The 23,225-nt window shown below is 43.3% G+C and overlaps 2 protein-coding genes across 6 annotated transcripts; one reads left to right on the forward strand and one right to left on the reverse strand.

The window, feature by feature from the left end:
- Positions 1 to 4,077: 4,077 nt before the first annotated feature.
- On the reverse strand, positions 4,078 to 18,809 carry C7H2orf76 (chromosome 7 C2orf76 homolog). Of its 5 annotated transcripts, none has more exons than XM_064718725.1 (7): positions 18,571 to 18,809; positions 17,885 to 17,910; positions 15,407 to 15,559; positions 12,642 to 12,692; positions 9,100 to 9,137; positions 8,895 to 8,976; positions 4,078 to 5,886 (listed from the first exon to the last, which is right to left on the reverse strand). In XM_064718725.1, exons 1-7 carry the CDS (start codon positions 18,663 to 18,665, stop codon positions 5,810 to 5,812), a joined length of 522 nt encoding a protein of 173 aa, XP_064574795.1. In that variant the 5' UTR covers positions 18,666 to 18,809; the 3' UTR covers positions 4,078 to 5,809. The 5 variants fall into 5 exon arrangements, with proteins under 5 accessions (XP_064574795.1, XP_064574798.1, XP_064574797.1 ...); XM_064718728.1 differs by having other exon boundaries at positions 17,774 to 17,910; XM_064718727.1 differs by lacking the exon at positions 18,571 to 18,809 and adding an exon at positions 18,162 to 18,191.
- Positions 18,598 to 21,463, forward strand: DBI (diazepam binding inhibitor, acyl-CoA binding protein). The gene is made up of 3 exons (XM_064718731.1): positions 18,598 to 18,709; positions 20,385 to 20,447; positions 21,171 to 21,463. Exons 1-3 carry the CDS (start codon positions 18,655 to 18,657, stop codon positions 21,242 to 21,244), a joined length of 192 nt encoding a protein of 63 aa, XP_064574801.1. The 5' UTR covers positions 18,598 to 18,654; the 3' UTR covers positions 21,245 to 21,463.
- The last annotated feature ends 1,762 nt before the right edge of the window (positions 21,464 to 23,225 follow it).

A 23,225-nucleotide genomic window follows, 5' to 3' on the forward strand; every position in this document is an offset into this window, starting at 1 on the left:
GTCCCACTCTTCTGGCCAGCTGCTCCTGTCCCACTACAAAGGAATTAATCTATTGAGAGAATGATAACAAACAGAAGTTACAATCCATATCTGATCAAAAATACCACATATACAGGGACATAAAACTCCTAAACACCCAGCTCTCCTCTCATCTATCTGCCGCGTGTGCCAAGCTTCCACAGCAGGTCCTGGTCCCCAGCCAAGCAGAACTCAGTGCTGTGCAGAAGGGACAGAAGCAAGAATAACACCCCCCAGACAAGCTGCACACCACAGGCTTCCCCTGCACACAGCCCCAGACTGTACAGCTGCAATTTCTTTTGCATCCCTTCCAGAATGTGAGCAGTGTTTGAGGGTCCTAGTTACCACCTAGTTTGGAATTGAGAAGCAGCTGTGGCAAACCCCTAACACGACACCAGTGTGTGAGGCTAGAGGAAAGGAGGCAAACAAGCAGCCCAAAACAGGAGGAAGGAATATTTACACCACCCAGGCTCTAGCTGCCACTTTAACTTCCCTCTCTTTGACACCTCCCTGGCACCTGCAAGAAGAGTGATGGGAATCTGAGCAGAAAGCTCTGTCACACCTTGTCCCTCTGCAAAAATTCAAATCTAGCCTTTTAACCAGGCAGCATCTATGCATGCTCTAATCACTGACACATAAAGCTGTGCACAGAGCTGGGATTTAGGCTCCAAAACTCACATCCCACCTCAGCTCATCGCAGCTCAGGAGGCACAGCCTGGAGAATGCAGTACCAGCTTCTCCTCAGCCCTTGCACTACAAGGAGGAAATAGTGGGAGCTTAGGGTCAGAAGCATGGAGGATACATTTGTTGTGTGTTTAAGCTGTGTTGCCGAAGATGTTTTGCTCTGCTTTGCATGTGTGCCTGTTCCAGATGGTTTTCCTTGTGTTTAAAAGAAATAGGCATACTTAAAATCTACTTTACAAAACCTCAGCAAATTAACACTGATCTTTTCCAGACAATTCTTCAAATGAATGTTCTGCAAATGCCTCTTCACAGCATGCAAAGATTTAGATACGCTGGGAACCGGCTCTGCAAAGGATGCTCTCTAACAAGAGGAATTTAAGCACTGAGACCAGTTCAATTTGCCGCTTTTTGATTTTAATATGAAAAGAAATACTTTCTGCAAGGAAAGACTCAGCTTTCATCACCAGAACCCTAGCACAGACTTCACAGGCTAAACTAGTTCACAGATAAGCACTTTTCATAAACATGACACTTCTCTTGGCTTGCAGAGGTTTTAGAGAAGCAAAGAACAGGCTGTGCTGACATCTGGTGGCTTTCTCTGCAGGCAGAGTTCATGGCAATAGGTCTTAGCTTTTCACTGCCCTTTTTTTTTTTTTTTTTTTTTTTCTTTCCTGATATAACTCCTTCATTTCCTTACAAGATTCAAACCGTTATGATAAAAACATTTTTGTTTCCACTGACTGGGGGACAGTGCTGTCCTGCAGTGCAAGCCTTGCTGCAAAGCAAGAAAAGAGCCTTTGTTGTGCACTATTAGCTACAGTGTGGAAAAAGTCTCCATATCAAAGCATATTTTTTCATGAACAAATTTTAAAAAGTGTACCTTCGCTGCCACAGGAAACGCTGCTATTGCATATCAGATGAGGTTCAGATGAGGTGCAAACTTTACCACTAAGGCACTGCAAACCACAAGTGGCAGCAATAAGCAAAGGGAAGTGGTTGGGGAAACGTTCGAAGCTGTGTCTATGTCTCTGACTCAATAGGAAATGGGGAGTAGAGAAAAGTCAATATCCTGATAAAAAGAAAAGCAACAAAAGTTGTCTGCTGGGCGTTCCTTGGCTCACTAATCACTTGCAAATCTGTGCCAAGCGGTCCCATGGAAGGGAAGCAATGGAAGGGGGATCAGTTGCCAGCCAGGAAGCCTGAGCTCAGTCCAAGCTGTTCAATAAACAAAAGTGTGCATTTGCCTCAGGCTTTTGTGATGCCTCCAGTCATCTGCCCACTGTGTATCTGGGATCCCATCAGTCACAGGAGACCGAGAATGAGCATCCTATGCTCTGGTTTTATCTTCCTGATCTTTGGACACTCTGGATTTCTGTGGTTGTTATTTTCCAAGGACAGGCCATGGATGTCCCATCATGGCTGTGGGAACTCTTGGACTGCTATTTGCAGGCTCTTTTTTAAGTAAGTGATCTGTCAGGGGATGTTAAATACTGCCAGGGAGAGAAGGAGAAACACCACAGCTTACAATGTATTTCTGGATCACCTTTAAGCCGCAAGGTTTACATCAGATAAAGCAGCTAACTGTAAAAGTGGTGCTTATCAGATCTTTGAGTTCTCCTTATGGTCAACTCAGCTGTCCACGTCAGCAGTTTTTTCTTAACCCTTGCTTCTTCAAAAGGCAACAGAACTATCTCTGGGCAGAAAAAATCATTGAAACTGTTGGATGCAGAAAGTTTAATGTGACAAAGTCAGAAAAAAACAAATGCCTATTGGAGCAGTTCATTAAGTCAGTTCCAAAATTATGAAAAAGCAACATTTTTATACCTTTAGTTCTACAGAAAGCAGCACTGCTCTCGTGTCTCTGCACCAAGAGTGTTGCACATGCAAATTTTGCTGTTTATTTACTTACACTGTTATGTCTTCTTCCTATTCATGGCAATTTCTTTCAAAATTTCCTCTGTTCTTCTTCAGCTTTCACACCTCCTAATCAAACCTCCAGTCGCTCTGAAGTGATTTTTTTCTCCAAGAAACAGCCAAGCCTGACACAGCACCCCAGGGTTCCAGTTTAACTGCCTTTCCCTACTGCAGTGTAAATACCCAGGATAAATTTTATCTAACTTCAGACTCCTCTCTGGATATTGCTCTTTTGTTTAACAAAAAAGTGGTGAATGGTTCCAAGAACATCCCACTGTAACAGGAATCCTCATTAACCCCACGATGCCTAAGACCACTGGCAAAGCAGTATGACTTACCCCACTGCAGCTCTGATTAAAAGCAGCTGAAAACCAATGCAGCTCATGATTTCTGCCAGGATAACAAACCACAGTACTGGCTCTGTGGTTTCCTTCAACAGAAAGAGGATTTTAAAACAACATGGGCAAAGACATCTCAGTCTTTAGTAATTTATTAGCCAGTGTTCAGAGATTTCATTCAGTACTCAATCCTGGAACCAAACATACTTTGATACAAGGCTGTAGCCTATCCCACCAAAAAAAGAGTTGGAACAGCATCTTTCCTAACAAGTTGTCAATTATTATCTGTGGTTTTGTGGGATTTACTAGAAAGAAGTATTACTGAAAGTCACAAAAAAGCCTCTAAAATAAATAAATAAATAAACACAGTAGAGAAACACTTCAGGAAAAAACAAGTTTACAAGTATAGCCATTGAGAGCATTACAAAAGGCTCCACTGTGCTGCTGGAGAAAGAAGCCAATGAAGTGCCATTGCCAGAGTGAACGGAGCTCACAAAGCAGTAGTTTAACTCTTCCCTTGGAGACAGAAGTTAACCTGGAGTTCCAGTCACATCCATTCTTGACTATTTGCAGTAGAACATTTACAGTTTTCCTCCCTGATGCTGTAGAATTGCTCTTCCACTGCACCACACTTGATGTGACACTGCAGGTTTGGAACTGTACAAGCCCAGAAAGGACAATTGTTAAAATGTAGTGATTCTTTCAAACACAAATGCTTTAAAGAAAAGGGATCACAAAACTAATCCAAGTCTGTCTGGAAGGGCTGGAGACCAAATTCAGTCATGCTCAGTGTGAGAGCCTGTGTGTGCTGACAGACACCATTTAGAGGCCTTGGCAGGCCAGCCTGACACTCTGATGTCTCTGGTACACTATCTGTTCTAACAAAGTTTCCTTCCTTGTTGTAAATTTGGCTGAACAAAGATGAGATAGTCTGGGGTGCAATGCATCAGCCTGAATTGTACAAACTTGTATCAATCACATAAATCTGCAAACATGACAGACTGTAAGAGCGTTGAACGTGGGCCCATGTTTGGGGAGCAGGAACCACAAACAGAGAAGCTGCCTGGACAGAAAGAGAACACAAGAGAAGGCATAAATTGATCAGGGCATACATAATGCAAAATTTTCTTTTTTTTCTCCTCCAATAGCAATTCCTTTGATGGTATCTCCATTCCAGAGTGCTTCTAAGTCTTTTCTGTTTTGGCCTTCAGCAGGGATCAATTTGGGCAAGCTTTGGTGCATGTGCCTGCACTGGATGGCATATGGCCGGCCTTTGAATGGCTTTGACTTTGGGCAAGATTTTTTTTCTTTTTTTTTTAAAGTATCCATGCCATGTCCCTCATATCTTCCCCTCCAAGTTGTGTCTTCCTCCTTGACTTTTTCCCCTGCTTTTGCAACATCTGTGAGCTTAGTTTTGGCATGTTTTGGTCCTTTGCACTGCACCTGATATAATCCCAGACCATTTTCTTGTAGTCACTAAATTTCCCAATTTTCTTACAGCCTAAACCAGGGAGTTGTCAGTAAGGATGAAGAAAATGAGGTGGGAACAATACACAGAGGGTTCTTTGGCCCTACATCTAAAACAAAGGGAAATTCTACTTAGACACTTTGGAAGCCACACATGTCAATAAAAACAATAATCAAAGCTCTAGGAAATGGCAGGGTTACTCCTCCAGGAAGTTCTCATGGCTATAGCATTGTCAGCCCTCACCCAGAGCTCAGCATAGATGTGTGGGTCTAAAGCAATTGCATGTGAGGTCCTGTTCAATTCAGCAGAGCCCAAAAATCCTGCTAAGGCACAGAGCCAGCATCACTCCTCTTTCAGTGAGGGGAGGCTTAAAGGCACAGTGTCCCATATAGGTACCCCCTTAAAGCATTTCATAAGTGATGTCTACCTTATGGGATGCAGGATTGTTTTCTATTATTCTTAAATTGGTCCATGTAGTAGGAAAGGCCAGCATCACCAAGAACAAACACATTGCAACAGAGTATTTGGCTCATGGAAAGCACAAAGGAATAAATTCCAGTCTTGAAGACATGTGGCTCACAGGCTGGGCCTCTCCTTGCAAAAAATGCAATCATTCAGGTTTTATTCTTAAAACTGAACCATGAGCTTTCACTCCACTTGGAAAAATGCCCAATCCCTACTTAGGCACAGTGATGTCCTGGCAGAACTGGAGCTGCTAGCCCCGTGTGGAGGTGGCTCCATGAAGTGAAGCTAGAAACAGGCGAGCTGGTCTGTGCACACAAAAGCCTCCCAGCAGACATTTGTCCCTTTCAGCATGCTAAAGAGGGCTGGAAGAGAGGATAATGGAGAGCATTCACCGCTGAAAAGCATGAAACACCGGCCAGTCTGCACTATTTAAACAAAAGAGACCAAATAAAATGAGAGAAGTAAAGCTGTGACTTGAAACAGAGAGATTCTCTTCTCAAGTTCTTTAAAATACCCAGTGATCTGGTCATAAAACATTTCATTTCATTTGCAGGAGGTTTCACTTCATTTTCATTAGTACTGTGATGGGATCATCCTGTGCATTCTATAATCTCCACATGCAGCTACTGTGTGCTGTGGGATCACACCAAGAACCTGTGTCACATCCAGGGATGGCATTGCCTGAGGCTCAAGAGCCAAGCACAGCAAACAGAAAAGGGAGGAAGAAAAAAGTCATTTATGTCCCCCAGTTTTTCCTCTCCCAGCCTTAGCATATTGACAGAAATTAATTTCTACAGGAAGGGAATTGCACTGTTTGCAAAGAAATCCTCTAGGATTTATTGATCTTTAAGAAAAATCTCATTAAGCAGAATAAGGAAAATTTACAACAGGTATGGGAAAACAAAACAATCTCTTGGGATCTTCACCAGGCCGAAACAGGATTAGCTCTGTAGTTTCTGTAATCTTCCTCACAGAAGAATGCTAATTCCGTCTCATTTTCTAGAAGAAATAAAAAATTAAATATTTAGCACACCAGTAAATGAACAACCAACAGCCAGCTATTTAGAATTTTAGAAGACAATTAGCAACTTTATGGTCAAAGACAATTATAAATCACCACCCACTTTTCTTTCTTCCTTGTAATATTTTTGAAAAATGTTGCTAGTATTAAAGAGATTGTTAAATCTCATTATAAAACACCCCAAACAAACAAAACCACCAAGAACATGAATGTACAGAAGGAAATATGTACACAAGACCTCTCAAGATTTGTTTAACACAGTCTTCAGAATTGTTTGTAAAAACATTCAGCAAATTAAGTGATGGCATTTCTAACACCCTCAAATGCTAGGAAAGTAATGAAGCGTGATACATTCTTTTTTGTGCATTTTTCTGTTCGGAAAGGGAGAAAGAAACTTCTTTTCCCATTAAATTAGCCTGTAGGTATAATAATTTAATACTTAGAGGATCAGTAGAATATTTTACAGATCACTTTACATTCTCCCTCATGACCCATCAAAATATGTGTCTGAAGAAGTTAATTTTTTGCCCTGCTGATGATTAATTCATGAGGCTTCGACAATATGCAAAGTGAAAGACACAAATTGGCTTCTCCAGCAATACCTTCAAATACCTCTAATTATTCACAGGGGATATGGCAGAGCTAAAGGACCCACAAAGGTTCAGAACAGTCACAATTCTTTCAGCCCAGTAGGTCAAGGACTTCCTCTTCTAAAACAGTAAGTCAGCAACATTACTAATTCAGAACAGAGACAAATCTGATGGAATGCCTTCACAATTATTAAACATGAAATTCTTTAAGGTGCTGAGCCAATAAATTCCACATTCGTTTTTTAAATTAAACCTCAAGTTAATGAAGTCCGCCTGTCTTGTAAAAAGAAAAAAAAAAGAAACAAAAAAGAGTAGAAGGGATTTTAGAATCTCAACTAGAAAACAGACAAGACTATTTGTAATGAATACTGAACACTTTATTAACATACACCCTGCTTTAAAAAAAACTGCAAGCATTAACTTTGCTGACTGGATAATAACTGTAATAATAATCACTACTACAGAGGCTTTCCTGAGGATACTTATCTAATGTCCTCATCATTTATAACTCTCTAGCCCAGCCCTGTAAAGTGCCAAGGGCAATCAACTGCAGCCTGGGAAAACTGTTCTGCATGTATCAGAATTTCCCAGAATTTCTAATGGTGATTCTGATTCTGATTGTTTTATTCTAGTAAGTCTTGAACAGATTAGATGTTGAAAAAAAATATCTCAATAGGAGATTTCAAATCTTCTTACTGGTTTAAAGAAAATGTACAAAATTTATTGTTTCGTACAAAATGAGGACCATTGGTACATGATTCATGATATCACTTCCTTAGTCTTTTCTACTTATTGTTGAAGGAGCAAAGTAAAATCTTCAAGAATTTACTACAAAAACTTCACTCCTAACTTAGCTAGTTTTCATGTCAAGATACACTGGAACATATCCAAATTCAAAATGGCATAATGGCACATTGCATTTTCCAAAGAATGGGTTTTCCTCTTCTATCACAAATACCCTCTATATTCTAATGACTAATAACTGCTGTTATTCAGAAAAAAATAAACAAAAAAAGCTTTAAATAATTTTCTGCCCAGATGAACCACCCCTCCCTTTGTACAGAGACACAGAACAGGCTGCTGCATTCCTATTTCCTTTCAGTGTAACATTTAGTCTGATGTTTTGACACCTTTTTGAGACCCAACTGTTTCACTGCTGTAGTTACAAACCCAGTTTCAAAGGCAGATAATATATACAAATACTCATCCATACCTTTTTGAAAGAAGACAGCTTTGTTATTTCTAATTCAACATTTGGCACTGTCATCAGTCCCTCTCCTGAACTGCACTGTCTCTTATGCCTTACACAGATAAAGATCATGATTAAATGAATATTTTGCTAACTAAATTACAAATCTGCAAGGCTTGGGTGCCAGTAATCCTCTTTTTGATTTTTTTTCTTTTTCCCTTCCTGCAGACAAAAAGACCTGGTGTGTAGTAAAAACTATGACTCATATTACAGCAATACTCAAAGACCTTTAGGAAAGGTATATTGGAACCAGAGAAAAACACTGAAGAGACATCCCAAGTCACTTAAAACCAGAAAATAAATCACAGGAAACAGGAGAGCCAAGTAACCTAGAGAAAGAAATCCCATTGAGCAGCTGGGGAGCAATCAGTGAGCAGCAGGAGCAGGAGGGAGCCTCCTCTGTGAAGCCCCTGCACTCAGAGCTCAGGCAGTTCGAGCTTCCCAGGCAGGCAAATCAGGTTCAAATGAGCAAATGTCCATATCAAGGTGGAATGCAACCACATCCCCCAAGCACCCTGCTGCCACAAAGTCACTCAGCCACTTTTATGAGAAGCCCAAAGGACATCCAGGGACCATCAGTTTTATCATGACAGACATTTCTTTACATTATTACCAAAAGACATGCCCTATATGTAGTCTCTTGTCAAAATGTGAGAAATCAGGTCAAGTTTCAACTCTTTGCTATGTTCAGCACATTCTCTAAGTGATAATGCTCCAGCTTGCCTGAGCAATCTGGCTATCAGACACTGTATGCTGCACATTAAACAAATCTAATCTTATTTCATTATTCCATGCTGGTTCCACTACTTACATTTCTAACCAAAACATCAGTTTAAATGTTACTGATAAGACCAAGCAGGCACGGTACTAATAACCTATCTGTCAATCATTTAAAATTACTCTCAGCAGAATTATAAGCATACCCTCTAAAAATCACAATTTGCATTCTGAACATTTGGAGTGCAGATACCTGCTGCCCTCAGACCAGTGATTTGAATAATGCTTCCCTGAATAATTATCAAGTCGCGTAAAGAGCATCAGAAATAGCATTTACTTTTCAGCAGCCTGTCCAAACATAATCAGCCAGCTATCAATTTAATGCTACCACAAGGAACAGCATCTTCAGTCAATACAAATGCACTCCTACCTACTCCAGCTGCTTTCAGCGTGCTGTCTTCCTTCAAAATCAGTTTGTCATCATCTTCCAAACTCACTACAAGCTCACCAGTCTATAAATCAGAGAACCAGAATACAAAAATAAGAAGAATTTCCTCTGCTCCAGTCTTGTTTGACAGTGCAGAGATCTGCCTGCATCAAAGCATGCAAAAGGGGAACACAGCTAATAATCTTACCTTAGATTTGTGTGCTTGGTGAATAATCTTCATTGTATCTGAAAGAAAAAACAGTGTTTTCCTAAAACAAGGCTTAATAAGCACACAACACTGAAAGTTGTACTGGAGAAAGACAAACAAACAAAGGGGGAAGCTTCAAAATCTTTTGTTATTTACAATTTTGTGTACTCAACCTGAAAGAGGAGAAAACATCTTAATCTCACAGTTCTGTGGCCACAGCCTCAAGCAGTCAATGCAACATTAAGGTACCACATCCGACTGGGCTTCTGCCTGCTGGCTGAATTACAATAACCAACTAATGACCATCTCAATTGCCAGTCAAAACACATCAATTTAAATGCCACTTAGGGTGTTTTAACTTAATAGGTTTTACACATGCAATTGGGGCAGGACCAACAGCATTTATGCACTGTCAACTGCTACAGCTAAGTTGATAGGCAGCAAGTAATTAAGACACGGTAACCTGATCACTTCAGATCATCCCTTGAAATTTTCCTTCTCATGTATACAACACCCACCATCCACAGAAGAAATTTCATTAAGCAAGTTCATTTTACATGAACATCTACAGCCTCTTCTCTGTAATGCTACACCCTCTTCAATAATTTTTATTTTACGTCTGTGTAGTGCTTTTAGAAATTAAAAAAAGGTACCACTTTCTCCTGGCAAACAAGGGCAGGGCTTTGTTAACAGAAGGGAAACACAGGGGAAAATAACACAGTCACCAAAGCAACTGCATGAGTGCAAAGATCCAGAGGGAACAGCTTAAAGCCATGCAACACTAATAAAAAAAAATAATTGAAGACTGTGTTTGAACAAATCTGGAGTAACCCATCAATACCTTCCCAGCAAAGAAGAAAAACCAGTTCTGCTTGTCTGCTCATTTTCTGCTCTAATTTAGTTTTGTGCATTGAGTGAACACTACATGTTGCAATAGTCTGGTAAGAGAAGGATGCAGCAAAATGAACTATTGGCTAAACCAACTTTCAAATCACCAGGAGTAAGTATTCAAATGCTCAGAATAACAGAGATCACATTCCCACTCAGAAGTCTGCTTCCATACAATTCTGGCCCAGTTTGAACACTATCTAAAACATTACATAAGGTGAGAAGTACTCTGTATTCTCACTGCGGAGAAGGCAGCCCTGGCATGTTGTAATAACTGTGGTATTAGAAGCAAGACAGACATTAAATTGCAATTACCAGGAGCCATCTTGCATAGAAACATTACAAAAAGACCAAGCAATCACAGAAAAAATATATTGCAATCATGAAACCTTTCTACTACAGCAAATAAACCCAGCCTGTGCTTTAGTTTTAAGCTCCTCTGTCTACTTTGATACTTTCCCTTTTCTCTAGTCCTTGTCCAGTCATACCCTGGAGCATTGTCTCAGTTCTACTGGCTCAGAGCTCCACCACTGGCACCCAGCAGTTTACCACGAGCTCATCTGAGCTATTAAATGGCTTCTTTAACTCTGTTACAGAGATTAAACCATAATCCCTTCCCACAAGCTAAATCCTCTGACTGGCCTTCGCTACTTCATCCCCACGCAATCAGTGGCAGGGACTTGAAAACTGCCAAGTTTTTATCTTGCCTTTTCTGATGACAGGTCTATCATGGCAATTGATAAGATACCACTTTCTAAGTGATTTTATGAACTACCTGCCATACTGCTCCACATTCATGGATGAAAGAAATAAAACTGAGAAGCAGCTTATGGAACAAGCTGGCACCCAGACTGCCAGCATCAGTGAAAAGGTACTGTGATGTAAAAAGGTGACAAGGTGCTAAGATAAGACTGACTCAGAAAACGTTCTAGACCAAGAACCAGAAAAATCCATACAAAGAAATGAAGAGAAAATGGAAGTCAGAAGATTTGAGATGTGAGTTGGAGCACTAATCCAAGAGCAGAAATGTGATGGCATTATGTATGATGTTAAAACAAAGTGGTGCTGAATTCTGCAGGGAAGGAAGCTGAAACAGGCACGGTGAGAGACAACCAGATCCAACTGAGATTTCTGGCACTGCCAAACAAAACAGGAGAAAAACTCTGGGTTTTGCTACAGAAGTGTCACTGCCCTTCCCTCACAAAAACACAGGAAAGACAGCAGAGCACTGTAGAGATAGCAGAAATGCCAAAAACAGGAACCTGGATGATTCACAGCCTGAGGGGAAGGTGAGGAACCTGGCTTTGATTTTCCTGTGTGAAAATTTTCCTGCAGTTAGCACCAGCACAGAAAGAGCAGGCTCCCACTAACTGGTGCAACAGGTTTTAAAGTTATGCTCAGTCCTACAGGGCACAACCAGCCCTGAGCCACCAGAAATGTCTTGGGAAAAGCTAAACTGATCTCCAAGTGATGAAAGAAGCAGCTGGGATAGGCAGCACCAGGGATACAACTGAGAGAGCAGTTCTAGACAGGAACCCCTTGAACAGCCAAAGTCACAAATGGGGTGAAGGGCACCTCCAAATTCAAACTTACACTTCCAGATGTTATGACCTTAAGTAACACATTAAAAATGATAAAAACATTCAAATACCTGCCACTGATGTATCATCAGTCTTAATCCCTAACTCTTTTTCTAGTTTCCATTTGCACTCTGTGTTTCACCATCAGCAAGAGCACAAAATGAAATCCTTTGTTTGTTTGTTTTAATAGGCAAATAGAGTTCATTACCCTTCACATGTATTAAGTAGATTTTTCACTCAGTTCTTTGAATGACCATAGAGGAAGGAGTTTGCCAACTCCAAGAACATGGCACACAGAGGATCACTTGTAGGAAAACTCCATGGGAACTTTGAGAATTGCCAAGTTTAGGAGAAGATACGTGACTGACACCCAAGTTTACAAACTCCAAGAAAGGAAGTAACTCAGTCTGTCTAAAAAGTTTTCTCTATCCCAAGCAGATGAATTGGATATGTTCACAACAATCTGCACAAAAAGGAAATATAAATATAGCTTTGATAAAGTCAGCTTAAATTTCACATCATGCTATTTCATACCACCAGCTTGTATTTAAGAGCTTTCATAACTATTTGGAGCAAAGTTCCCCTGTTTCTCTCATATTGTGTAAGCTATTTAAGTATATAAGACTTGAGCATTTTCTACTTTTTTGCCTTCAGCTTCTGCCTCACCATCAGTAAATAGATACTGAAGTACATGAGCAGACAGAGAACTACAATTTCAAAGTGTTTTGAGACCACAAGCTGCTCATTAGGGTAAAGACAGAGTTAAAAGGCACTTTAAAAAAGTAATAAAAAATTAAAATCAAAACCCATCAGTTCCCAATAGCAAATAATGTAAACCATGCAGCCTGATTCAAAGATTCAAACAGATTTTCACAATAATGGTCAAGTTCTGCAGACAAGATCCCAGTGGCATAACTCCAGCTACAAGAGCCGACAGAGTTGCAAATGTAGGCAGGCACTGGCACCAACATTAGTATTGTACAGCAATTATCTTTTATGTTGTATAAATGCTGGTGTAAAATATCATGTGGTCATTTGATGGCAATTACAACAAGAAAAATAAAAACCACCTACCATACTTGTAATTTTTAAAAGGAGGAGGAAGTCCTGATCTTGAAGACACATCTATTGAAATAAAAGCACAAAGTTAAAACAAAGTTCCCTTTTTTAATTATTTCCAATCCTTCATTCTCCATTATTGTGCAATGTATGCATCCCCTGGGCAGCCTTTAAGTCAAAATAAATCTGCAACATAGGAGACTTGTTTGAGCATCAAATGCTAAAACACAGCCTTTGGCCCAGATTCTATAGTGACTCTATATGTGAACAAGTTCCTTTGAGCATGAAGTCTCTCTGAACAAAACACCCCACGAGGACAGTGAGTCAGTGCAATTAGGGTGTGACCACAGGAGCCTGATCCTTCAGAAATCTGCCAGCAACATCCTTTCAATGGTTTGCCCAGCATCTCTCTTTGCCTTATACAAACAGCTGCCAACTGTCACCCAGAACTGAATCCTCAGGTAAACACACCACAAAAGGAAGCCAAGCTGTAGAAAATGAACTCTTTAGCTGCTTGCAGGACACAGCCCATAGGTAACTGCAGGGACATTGACACCTGCCCTGGTGCCAGTGCTCCCTGTGACAACCAGGACTCAGAAGGCCCAGCCACCTGTGGGGTGCCAGCAGCAAGGTGGCTGAAGCCTTGATTTCTTCAGTAGTTTATCCATTTATCTTAAACTGCCTCTTCAAAACAGATTACTGTAAAGGAAGGAACAGGGCTTTTGCACCCCTGTGGAAACAGGGTTCTAAGTCTTGTTTAAAACAAACATTGGCTTTGTCTCAAATAACAGTGACTTGCAATATTGCACACATCAAAATCAAGTTTCCTAGCATTGTTTTTTATTTTCTTGTCCATACCAGCAGCTGTGCCATATGTTCTGAAAGTGTTTGCAGTGTTCCAACAGCATCCCAAGACCTTGCCATGCCTATCACTGTCTAGAAGTATGGAAATTGCCAAACACAAGACACCCATTGTCCCAGGGCAATGTCCTAGGAGTTGCTCAAATGTTACCTAATATAACAGTTCAAGACTTGTTTAAGCTGACTTCATGCAAAAAAAAAACCAAACAACAAAATAAAACAAACAAATTATGTTATTTTGTACCCTTTGAATGTCTCCATTGAGGTGTGGGGAAATACACCTGCAGGATTAAGGGTAACACCCTAATGATCAAGTCACTGTGTGGGCTGGTCTGCAGTACTTAACTTTTAGATTCACTGTCACTTTCAACCAGGCTTATAAAAGAGAAAGCCCACAGATGAGTAAATCTGCACCACAAAGCTCAGGATGGAGACAGAAACTCAGAAACAAACATGCACTCTGAGACCACACAGTGTCAAAAACAAATTTTCAAGATTCTTTTTTCTCACAAATAGCAAACAGACTTGCATTCTCACATTCCACATATTTGCGTAGTTAGGATCAAAGACTTTCTAAATTCTTTTAATTTATTCCTATTAATTGATGAATATTTGCCTGACAGCACCCCTCAAGGAGCCTGAGGCACTGAGCCAAATGCAGCAATGCTCTTGTTTCTTTTAGACTAAATGTGGGTGTTGGGGAAGATGAAACAGGAAAGCCTTATAAATATGACTGCCTGGCAAAAGATTTTGAGAATATAGAAACTATAAGTGAGATTGAAATGAAAGCAAGCTTTGAGATCCCTTAGTTACTGAACAACTGGAAAACAATGGTATGGCCAGCTGAAGGTAATTCCCTTTTGATCAAACAATTCCCTCTGCTTGCAGACAGGTCCAAGGGTCAGAGCAGATCCTACAGCTTGGCAGATGGGGTCCAAAGATTAGTTTTTAGGGTTTAAAATGTAGCACAGTATGGTGATGTAATGATTCTTATAGGCTGTATGGAAATGCTATAGGATTTGTATGTTGTACTACATTGGTTAGTGAGAATTAGAATATTCAACACAAAAGATTCATTGTATTATAACAGGAACCTCGCTCTCTTACCCTCTTAGCCTCTCATCCTTTCTCTCTCTCATCCTCTCTACCCCTCTCTTCTCTGTCACAGACATCTTTTATGAAAAATCCTTTCCTTAGGATTTTTCCTCCTGAGAAGCTGAGAGGCCTCAGGAACAAAATGTAAACATTGATTATCTGCTGCTGTGGAATGCAACAGGTGCATCTGTGATTGGCCCATGTTGAATGTTTATAATTAATGGCCAGTCACAGCCCAGCTGGCTCAGAGAGAGAGTCCGAGCCACAAGCCTTTGTTATCATTCTTTCCTTTTCTATTCTTAGCTAGTCTTCTGGTGAAATCCTTTCTTCTATTCTTTTAATATAGTTTTAATATAATATATATCATAAAATAATAAATCAAGCCTTCTGAAACATGGAGTCAGATCCTCATCTGTTCCCTCATCCTCAGACCCCTGTGAACACTGTCACACTTCTCTCGTGCCTGCTCCAGCTGTGGCTGGCAGCTCCCAGCAGGGCCCTGCTCCCAGGCCCTTTGCAATAAACTCCAAGTTCCACCACCTGGCTGCAGAGATCTCTCATCTCTGTCTGTCCCACCCTCTGAGGCTCCTACAGTGGGGATTTGGGCAAGGGGGAGCAGTCCAGCCAAACTCAAACATGGCACACCGACCACGGAAGCTCTCCTTAACTCCAGACCTTTCATCTAGGGAAGGAAAGCACACGGGGGGACGCAAACACAAATTTGGCATCTCCACCAGAGCCATTCCCACTCATTTGCTCCACAAGGAGGTGGAGGGACAGCAGCACTTGGGGCTGGAGCAGGCAGAGGAGCAGGCAGGGCTCACCCTGGCGCACAAAGGCCATGAACTCCCGCACCGTCTGCTCCAAGGGCACGCCGTGGAACACCAGGGGCCGGAAATTGCGGTGCTGGAAGGAGCGCACCAGGCGAACCGTGATGGTGCAGCCTTCTGCTGACATCAGAACCAGCTCTGAGCGACCTGGGAAACACCAAAGGGAGGAATTACTGTGTGGGAACCCAGGACATTCCTCTGGCTGCCCTGGAGGGCTCCAGCCCCTGCCCAGGGGGCTCAGAGACCTTGGCACAGAGCCCAAGACCCTGTGCCTTTCATTCAGCCCTTGGAAAAAACAATTACCAACCTTATATGAAGAATTACAAGCCACAAAAGTTTAAGTAGAATGATAGTGAATTTATCACAGGGTGAAAAATAAATTTTTGGGGGTTTTAGAATGGGCATTCAGGGGGAAAGATGGAGGAATCTGGGCATGTCCAGCCTTTCTCCTCCTTCTTCCTGGCCTCCATCTTCTGCTCTGATGTTGGCACTTACAGATTGGTTTACAGTAGAAGCTCACTGTCTAACATAGGTGATAGGCATTGGGAAATTATTGCAAATATTGCACACGTAGTTTTTTAGTATAAAAAGATAACACAGCCCTGGGAGCAGGCAGAGTGCCTCTGTCTGTCTTGCTGAGCAGACCTCAGCAGGACAGGAGAAAGAATTTTATAAATAAGATACAATAAACAGCATTGAGAATGAGAAATGAAGAGCTCTGACTTCTTCTTTGACTGCCAGGCTGGGAAAAGAGACTTTCTAATATATCTTGGGGTCACTGTGAGCAGCAGAGATTCCAAGATTACTGCCTTTCCTCTGTCTATGAGCACAACTGGAGAAGGAGGTGCAGGCAGGCCTCGTGTACAGAATAAAACATGAGAGAAATCCAACAGCATTGGGCCCTTCAGGATTTCACTGCTGTGATTCCCACAGGGAACAAACAGATCCTGCACACCACACACTCCAGCACCTGTGCTGCGCAATGCCACACCAGACTCCCCACTGAACATGCAAAAGTGCCGTGGATAAATGTAGCGACATTTCTCCTCACAGAGAAAAGCAAGGCACAATTCTTCCCGAGAATATTTCTGGGTTTCACATTCTCTGAACCTCAGAGAAAGGAAAAGCAATTCTTATTATTTGCTGTACCTGTGTTTGTGCAAAAGTAGAATGCAACATGGAGACTGTTTACCCAAAGTGATGGTGTTTTGTTTCCTTAGCCTATCAAGCCCAAGTGTGTGTGTGTGTGTTTGTGTCAGGACTGCCAGCTGACAGTCACAAAATTCTCTGCAGTTGTGTACGGTTGAAAGCTTGGCAGATTCAGTTTAGATGTAACGTAACACAGTGTAATATAATATAGAATAATATAGTATAATAAAGGAATTAATTAGCTTTCTGATAAGATGGAGTCCTCCTCATCATTCCTCCCTGCCACACGGGTCATCCTGTTTCAATAGATAAATGCAAGAGTGTTGTGCGGATTTTAAGTGACTGAAGACTTCACCTGCTGGGCTGTAGGACAATGTCCTAATACAAACAAACCCAAAGACTTTTTTAACATACTTGTGTTGGAAAGAGTGTAATACTCTGAAAAATGTCTAAGCTGTTACACAATGCTCATTTTCACCTCCCCAGGGAAAGTGAAAAACCACCCCACATACACAGGCAAATCATTTTCCTGGTGTACTACAGCATAATTAAGGGATTTAATTTATAATAGTCAATCTCTAGAACGGCTCTGTGGGCTTATACTAGAGAACAGAGCCTAAAACAGAGCAGCCTTGGCAACTCAAAACCCTCTTCAAACAAGCCCATGTATTGTTCCATTGGGTTTTTTCCCTCCACAGGAAGATAAGCTCTTTTCTGCCCTGACAAGCTTCTCTATTTTTGGCGCTGGGCATCCTCAGCTTCCTGGCCACGGGCAGCAGTGCCAGAGCTGCTACAGCCACGAGCAGGGACTGAGCCCGTGCGCTCCAACATCAGCGCGACCTTTGCACCTCCCATCCCGAGCAGGATCTCACAGTCCACCTCCAGCCCTGACGGGGAACCTTTCACCCATTCATCCCCAAATGATCTTTTTTGTGCGTCTTTTTGGTTTTTTCCCGCTTTTTTTGCTGTGGGGTTATTTAAGTGCTCCACCATCCTGCAGGTGCATCCCAACCTTGGCTATTATGTCCCAGCCGTAGCCGGGCAAAGCAATATTTTCATCAATCACTATCTGCACAACGGGGACAAAGACCTTCCACCACACAGGGCAACTTGCTTTTGCATCACCTTGGCTAATAACCCCGAGTTCCAAACCCATTTTAAATGAGTGTGCGTCACACACCACACAAATTATAAAAAAAGTGTACTTTGCACCTGGAAATAACTCGATTTATACTAAACAGCAAAGATGGAGGTTTTCTTAGTGCTACTCCACATGGGCTGGTGATTTGCAGGGTGCAGTAAAGGGCACAGCATTCAACTCACTTGCTCCTAAGCAGCATGCAGGAACCCTGTGGGAACACGGAATGGGGAGCTCGATCACAAATCGTCAATTTTCTCATTTCTACTCAAACCGATCGCACGGAGAGCTGGGACCGTGCACTACCCCGCGCCTCAGGGGACAAGCAGGCAGGTGGGAGGCGCTGGTGGCGCATTCCTCTGGAACAGAGGGACCTCCCGGACCCGCAGCAACCCCGGCACCGCCGCCCGTCCCAGCGCGGCCCGGCCGCACCGGCACCACCCGCCCCAGCGGGCCCATTACCGCTCTCCGCCGCCACTTCCGGGTACCGCCCCGCCCACCCGCTCCGCCAATCGCGTCCTTTCGGCTGCACCCTCGGGACGCGCGATTGGCTGAGAGGGCTCTGTCCCGCCCCTCGCGCCGCCGTTGTCCTCTCACGCGCTGCTGAACGGGAGGCACCCGTGCCGCCTCCGCATTGGCTCCTTGCCCGTCCCCGGCTCGCGCTGATTGGTGCTCGCGGGGCCCGCGGCGCTGCGATTGGCCGGCGGCCGGTCTGGCGAGGGGTGAGGCGGGCGCGCGGCGGGGGTGGCGGGGCAGACGCCGCGGGACTGGGGCCGGGCGGGTTGGGCGCGATGAGCGAGGTGCGGGGGGCGCCGGGGCCGGGGGGAACCGGGGGCGGCTGGGGGGCTCCGCGAACCTTCCCCTCACTCACCCCCTGCCGCCTTCTCCCCAGGCCGCATTCCAGAAGGCTGCCGAGGAGGTGAAGCAGCTGAAGTCGCAGCCCACGGACCAGGAGATGCTGGACATCTACAGCCACTACAAACAGGCCACGGTGGGCGACGTGAACACCGGTAGGCACCGACCGGGAGGCAAAACCTCTCCCTGTCTGCGCTTCCCTCAGTCCCGCGGCGCAGCGAAAGTGCCTGGGAGCCGCCTTGGCAGGGATTGTGTGCGGAGGGCACGGGCTGACCCGATAAGGCTTTGTGCAATTCGGGGTTTTTAGATTAACCCGGCTACCGCCGCCTGCTCCGTGCAGTGAGGGCCTGAGGATGCTTTGTGCAAATATTGGCATTGGATTTTTTGGAGAGCTCTGTCAGTGTGTAGCTGCTCAGGCCGAGGGTGTTGCTTTAATGTAGACACTTCTCGGTAATACAGACTTAAACAGCAAGGCGAGAGATACAAGGGTGGAATTGCAATACTGGAAGGGATGACACATTTGAGTTTATTCAGACTGGATTGGCTGCTGAAAATAGCACTGGAAAGCAAAACCAGAAGAATAGGAGAAAACTTTTATGCGAGCCGCAATTAAATATACTTCCGAAAGATTGTACCAAAATTTTGTCTTTAGGTACACAGTGCAGAATGTTTCTGCCTACTTCTCTTGCTACAATGCTGTCCATGGCAGCTCAGCTTTTGGAATTACATTTAAAGTGGAGCGTGTCTCTATCGACCTTGTGTAAGGCTGGAGTAGCTAGAATTAGAAAGGGAAAAGGTCATTTCTTTGGAGTGCTGGCCTCCTAACCCAGTAGCTGGCAAAGTTTATTGAGTGTCCATTGATTTAAAATCTGGCAGCAAAGTGTACAGGAAATGGTAAGTAATTTAATCTCCTTTTTCCAAAGCTGGCAGCGTGAGGGAGAAAATGATTTTCTTTGGGTTTAAGATGTGGTCATTTCGGTGTGGCTGGACACCTGCACTGTTAGTGCTTGCCAGGGTGAAGCAGTGCTGGGGACGTGCCCCCGTTCCTGCGAGTGTCTGCACGCCTGTGGAGCAGCAGCCAGCAGGAGCCTGTGGGAGGGTGGCTGCTGGGGTTTGTGCTGCCGACAAGGGGAGCTGCCAACTGGAGCCACAGGTCACTGTGCCATGGGAGCTGCACAAGGCTCTTTGTGAGCGCTGCCCAGTGCCATTTGTGAGTTCTAAGAATTATCTTTAAGGAGAGAGAGAGAGAGAGAGGGAGGAAGTAAAGCCACAAAAGGGACTTTACACCAAGATTAACCATATACACGTCATTCACTTTCTGCTTGGCCACACCACAGCCTGCAATGAAGTGAGTTAAATTTCTAAGGTTTTCAAACGCAGAACTATAGCTTAGAAATACACCACTAACTTGATGATAATGAGTTCCAAGATGTGTGTCACTATAAACAGCTGCCTGTTTCTGTGTCTCTGCCTGTAATGGACCTCAGGGTGTTTCTGCTTTACTTTAGAGCTGGTGTTCTTTAATTGGACAGCTCTTGTGTGACGGCAAGCTCTTCAGAAAGTACAGCTAAACCAAATGACAGCAGTTGGTGCTCTTCTGCTCAAATGCTGCTGTCTCAAGGGACTTTGGAAGAGCCTATTTCTGTCGTCACCAACGATGTTGTAACATATTCCCCTGAGGTGATCTCCTGGCTACAGGTTAGCAAGCAGCAGCTGCCGAGATGAGCCATTGTATTTAATCACAGCTAAGAGCCAGCTAAGCCTTCAAGAGGGTATTACCCACAGCCAGATCACACAGACTAATGCTGCTGCTCATCCTGCCTTTCTCAGAGCGCCCTGGTATGCTGGACTTCAAAGGCAAAGCAAAGTGGGATGCCTGGAGTGCGTTGAAAGGTAAGTGTCTGATTAAAGGAATTAATGAAATTACGCCTGGCAAATTAGTCAGAAAGACACGTGTAGTTCAGTAGGAAGCACAATTGTGTTGCCTTTTAATGCAAGAGTTCTAGAAGTTCAGAATGCCATGATAATAAATTTTAATTACCTCTGCAAGGCAGAAGTAATCCTGAAGAATATGGCCTGTGTGAAAGGGAATTAGGGTGCAGAATGCCCAGCTGGCCTAAGATGTTAAATAAAGAAGAATAACAGCAGGAGAAATCTAAAGTTGTGTTCCTGGTTTCAGTCTAGTATCCCAAAAACTGAGCTCTCCCTCCAGCTGTTATGCATCTTCCAGTTAGAAAAGCTTTGGAAGACACAATTGAGCTCCCAGCCCTAAATGAGGATCCAAACAAGTGGTCTGATCTGTGACAATGGGGGCTTTTTTTCTGGTGTTTTAAGGAATAGCTTTCCTGCAGTAATTGTCAATGGCATTAATAGAACTAATGCACTGGTAAGTTGCTGTCTGTGCAAAAACAACTTTGCTTGGAAGCACTGTGTTTTCATGACTGATAAAACACATTTGTTTAAAGCTTTAGCAGTGGATTCACAGCCAGGTGACCTTCCTGGCTCCTTTGCTCTCCAGTGGCACAAACTAGAGCAAGGAATTGTAACTTGTAAATTCTTGAGGTAATTCTTGATCTGTGAAAGGAATCTGACTGCTTCCTGTGTTCTGTCCTTCAGGAACGTCCAAAGAAGATGCAATGAAAGCTTACATAGCAAAAGTGGAAGAACTAAAGGGCAAATATGGCATCTGAGGACTGGATAAGTCAGCTGCATGCATGCCTGAAACCTGCCTTATTTCTAATGTGGGAAACTGGTTTCTAAGAGTAACCTTAGATTCCTAGTATGTCATAGTCGGTTCTCCTCATGCCTGTAGTTCAGGAGAAATCATGTACCTGGCTAATGTACTGACACGGTATAAATTCCTTCTGGGAACAGAATCTGGAACTCATTAAAGTGCATTTGGTACTTTAGCTGTTGTTCTGGTGGTCCTTCGGCGCTCCCGGTGAGCTCAGCCCCGAGCGCCGCCGGGCGGAGCCGCGTCCCGTCCGTCCATGTGCCGCTAGAGGGGGACGGTCCCCTGCGCTCGGCACCGCCGGCTCCCGGCGAACCAAACCCCTCCTCTCAGCCCTGAGTGACAGCCCACGGCAGCTGGAGCATCCCAGTGCTTATCTGGAAAAGGTTATCTCTAATGCTGTGTGTGCTAGGAGCAAGGTGCTTGGTACTTATTGCCTGGAGCCTTCGGAGACTTCGTCAACAACTGCCAAATCATCTTTCATAAAACACTTCTGGGACATGTTATTTCCCAACAACGATGTTGGGCTTCTAGGGTAAAGGCAAATGCTGAGCACAAAGCCTTCCCTGGGCAAGGAGAGATCCCAGAGGCAGTGGAGTTGATCCTCTTGGTGCTGTAAAAGCAAGAGAATCAATTTGATGTTGCCACGCAGTTGGCTTCAGTGAGGGGTGAGTCCCTATAGACTTTGGCAAGACTGCTCAAAGAGAAAGACTTAGTGATCATCAGCAGAAGTTCAATTACAAAACACAGAGTTGTCACTGTCTCTAGTAGCTCATTGTTTTGGTCTGCCTACTGTAGTCTCTTGGAGCTGCTGATGATGGAAAGGGAAGATTTTGCTTTAAAAATGTGACATTGAACTATTCCAGCATAGAGCATTTAAGAATGAAATCACAATCTTATGCAGGAATAAGGAATTGTAATTTTGGTTAGCATCTGAATAGGTGAGGACTTCAAGCACTCTTCAGATAAGCAATTGATTTGTGGAACTACATAAGGATGAAAACTATCATGTATCTGTCTAGGTAAATACAGTTTTGTAGCTAGTTATGCATGGTGAGTAGTAGATTTAGTGATTACTTCACATGCTTTCAAAAATTTTACTTTCCCCTTTACTACTTTTAGTGGGAAATGCTCTTAGACCTCCTTTTTGTCCTTTAAAATGTGTTAGGATAATGAGCAAAAAAAAAAAGGCAGTTTATTTTTGTTCCTCCTTGTTCTTCTGGGTAAGTAAAATAAGCATTTGGAGGTTTTTTACCTGCTCTTGTATCCTCTGTTACTTGAGATTGTCTTAATTAAATTCACTTTGCAAGAGAGGGGTAAGAGCAGATGTTCACCATGAGAAATGCTCTTACCTCTTCTCTAGCCCAAAATTCCACATCTTCTACAGCTCCATCTTGGCAGCTGTATTTTGTGAAGCTGGTTACCTTGGAAGGATTCTGCCAGCCTTTACCAGAACAGAGCTCACACAGCAAATGCTCCCACATTGCTCGTTTGCTGGGAGCACTGTGGGCACCCTGTGCTTTGCCAGCATGTTTCTGTCAAAACAGGTGTACTCAGAGTTTTTGACTGCTAAAGTAGTGGAGCTGGGTCTAAAGGATGGCCTGGGGGTAGCAAATTCTATATCCCAGTCCTAATTTGGATTCATTTCCCTTGTGACAATTCATTGTTACAGTGCTGCTCTCCTTTCTTATACCTCTAGCATTAGGAAAGCCTCGCTTTGTACACAGTGCTGATCCCAGAGAGGGTTTGCTCTTAGCCAGGCTTACAAATAATGCTATTTGCCAAGGAATACAAGTGACAGAATTTTGTCTTTATTTGGAAACTTATTTTTTACTGTAATGTCACCTTTCTGCTCGCAGCTTCACCATCCTTGAGAAAGTAACATCAGTGGTCTTACTATTTAGCTTGCCTTTTGGCAATCAACTGTGTCTCTCAGGAGC

Source organism: Zonotrichia leucophrys, chromosome 7 (genome assembly GCF_028769735.1).
Source record: "Zonotrichia leucophrys gambelii isolate GWCS_2022_RI chromosome 7, RI_Zleu_2.0, whole genome shotgun sequence".
Classification (NCBI taxonomy): domain Eukaryota; kingdom Metazoa; phylum Chordata; class Aves; order Passeriformes; family Passerellidae; genus Zonotrichia; species Zonotrichia leucophrys.

What these genes read in the sequence shown, in the direction of transcription:
- DBI (XM_064718731.1), top strand. Translation starts at nt 18,655, where the DNA reads ATGCTGGACATCTACAGCCACTACAAACAGGCCACGGTGGGCGACGTG. An exon ending in GGTGGGCGACGTGAACACCG is followed by an intron (nt 18,710 to 20,384) that starts GTAGGCACCGAC and finishes TGCCTTTCTCAG; the next exon opens with AGCGCCCTGGTATGCTGGAC. An exon ending in TGCCTGGAGTGCGTTGAAAG is followed by an intron (nt 20,448 to 21,170) that starts GTAAGTGTCTGA and finishes TCTGTCCTTCAG; the next exon opens with GAACGTCCAAAGAAGATGCA.
- C7H2orf76 (XM_064718725.1), bottom strand. Translation starts at nt 18,665, where the DNA reads ATGTCCAGCATCTCCTGGTCCGTGGGCTGCGACTTCAGCTGCTTCACC. An exon ending in TGCATGCTGCTTAGGAGCAA is followed by an intron (nt 15,560 to 17,884) that starts GTGAGTTGAATG and finishes GGTGTTTCCCAG; the next exon opens with GTCGCTCAGAGCTGGTTCTG. An exon ending in GCTGAAAGCAGCTGGAGTAG is followed by an intron (nt 5,887 to 8,894) that starts GTAGGAGTGCAT and finishes TATTTCTTCTAG; the next exon opens with AAAATGAGACGGAATTAGCA.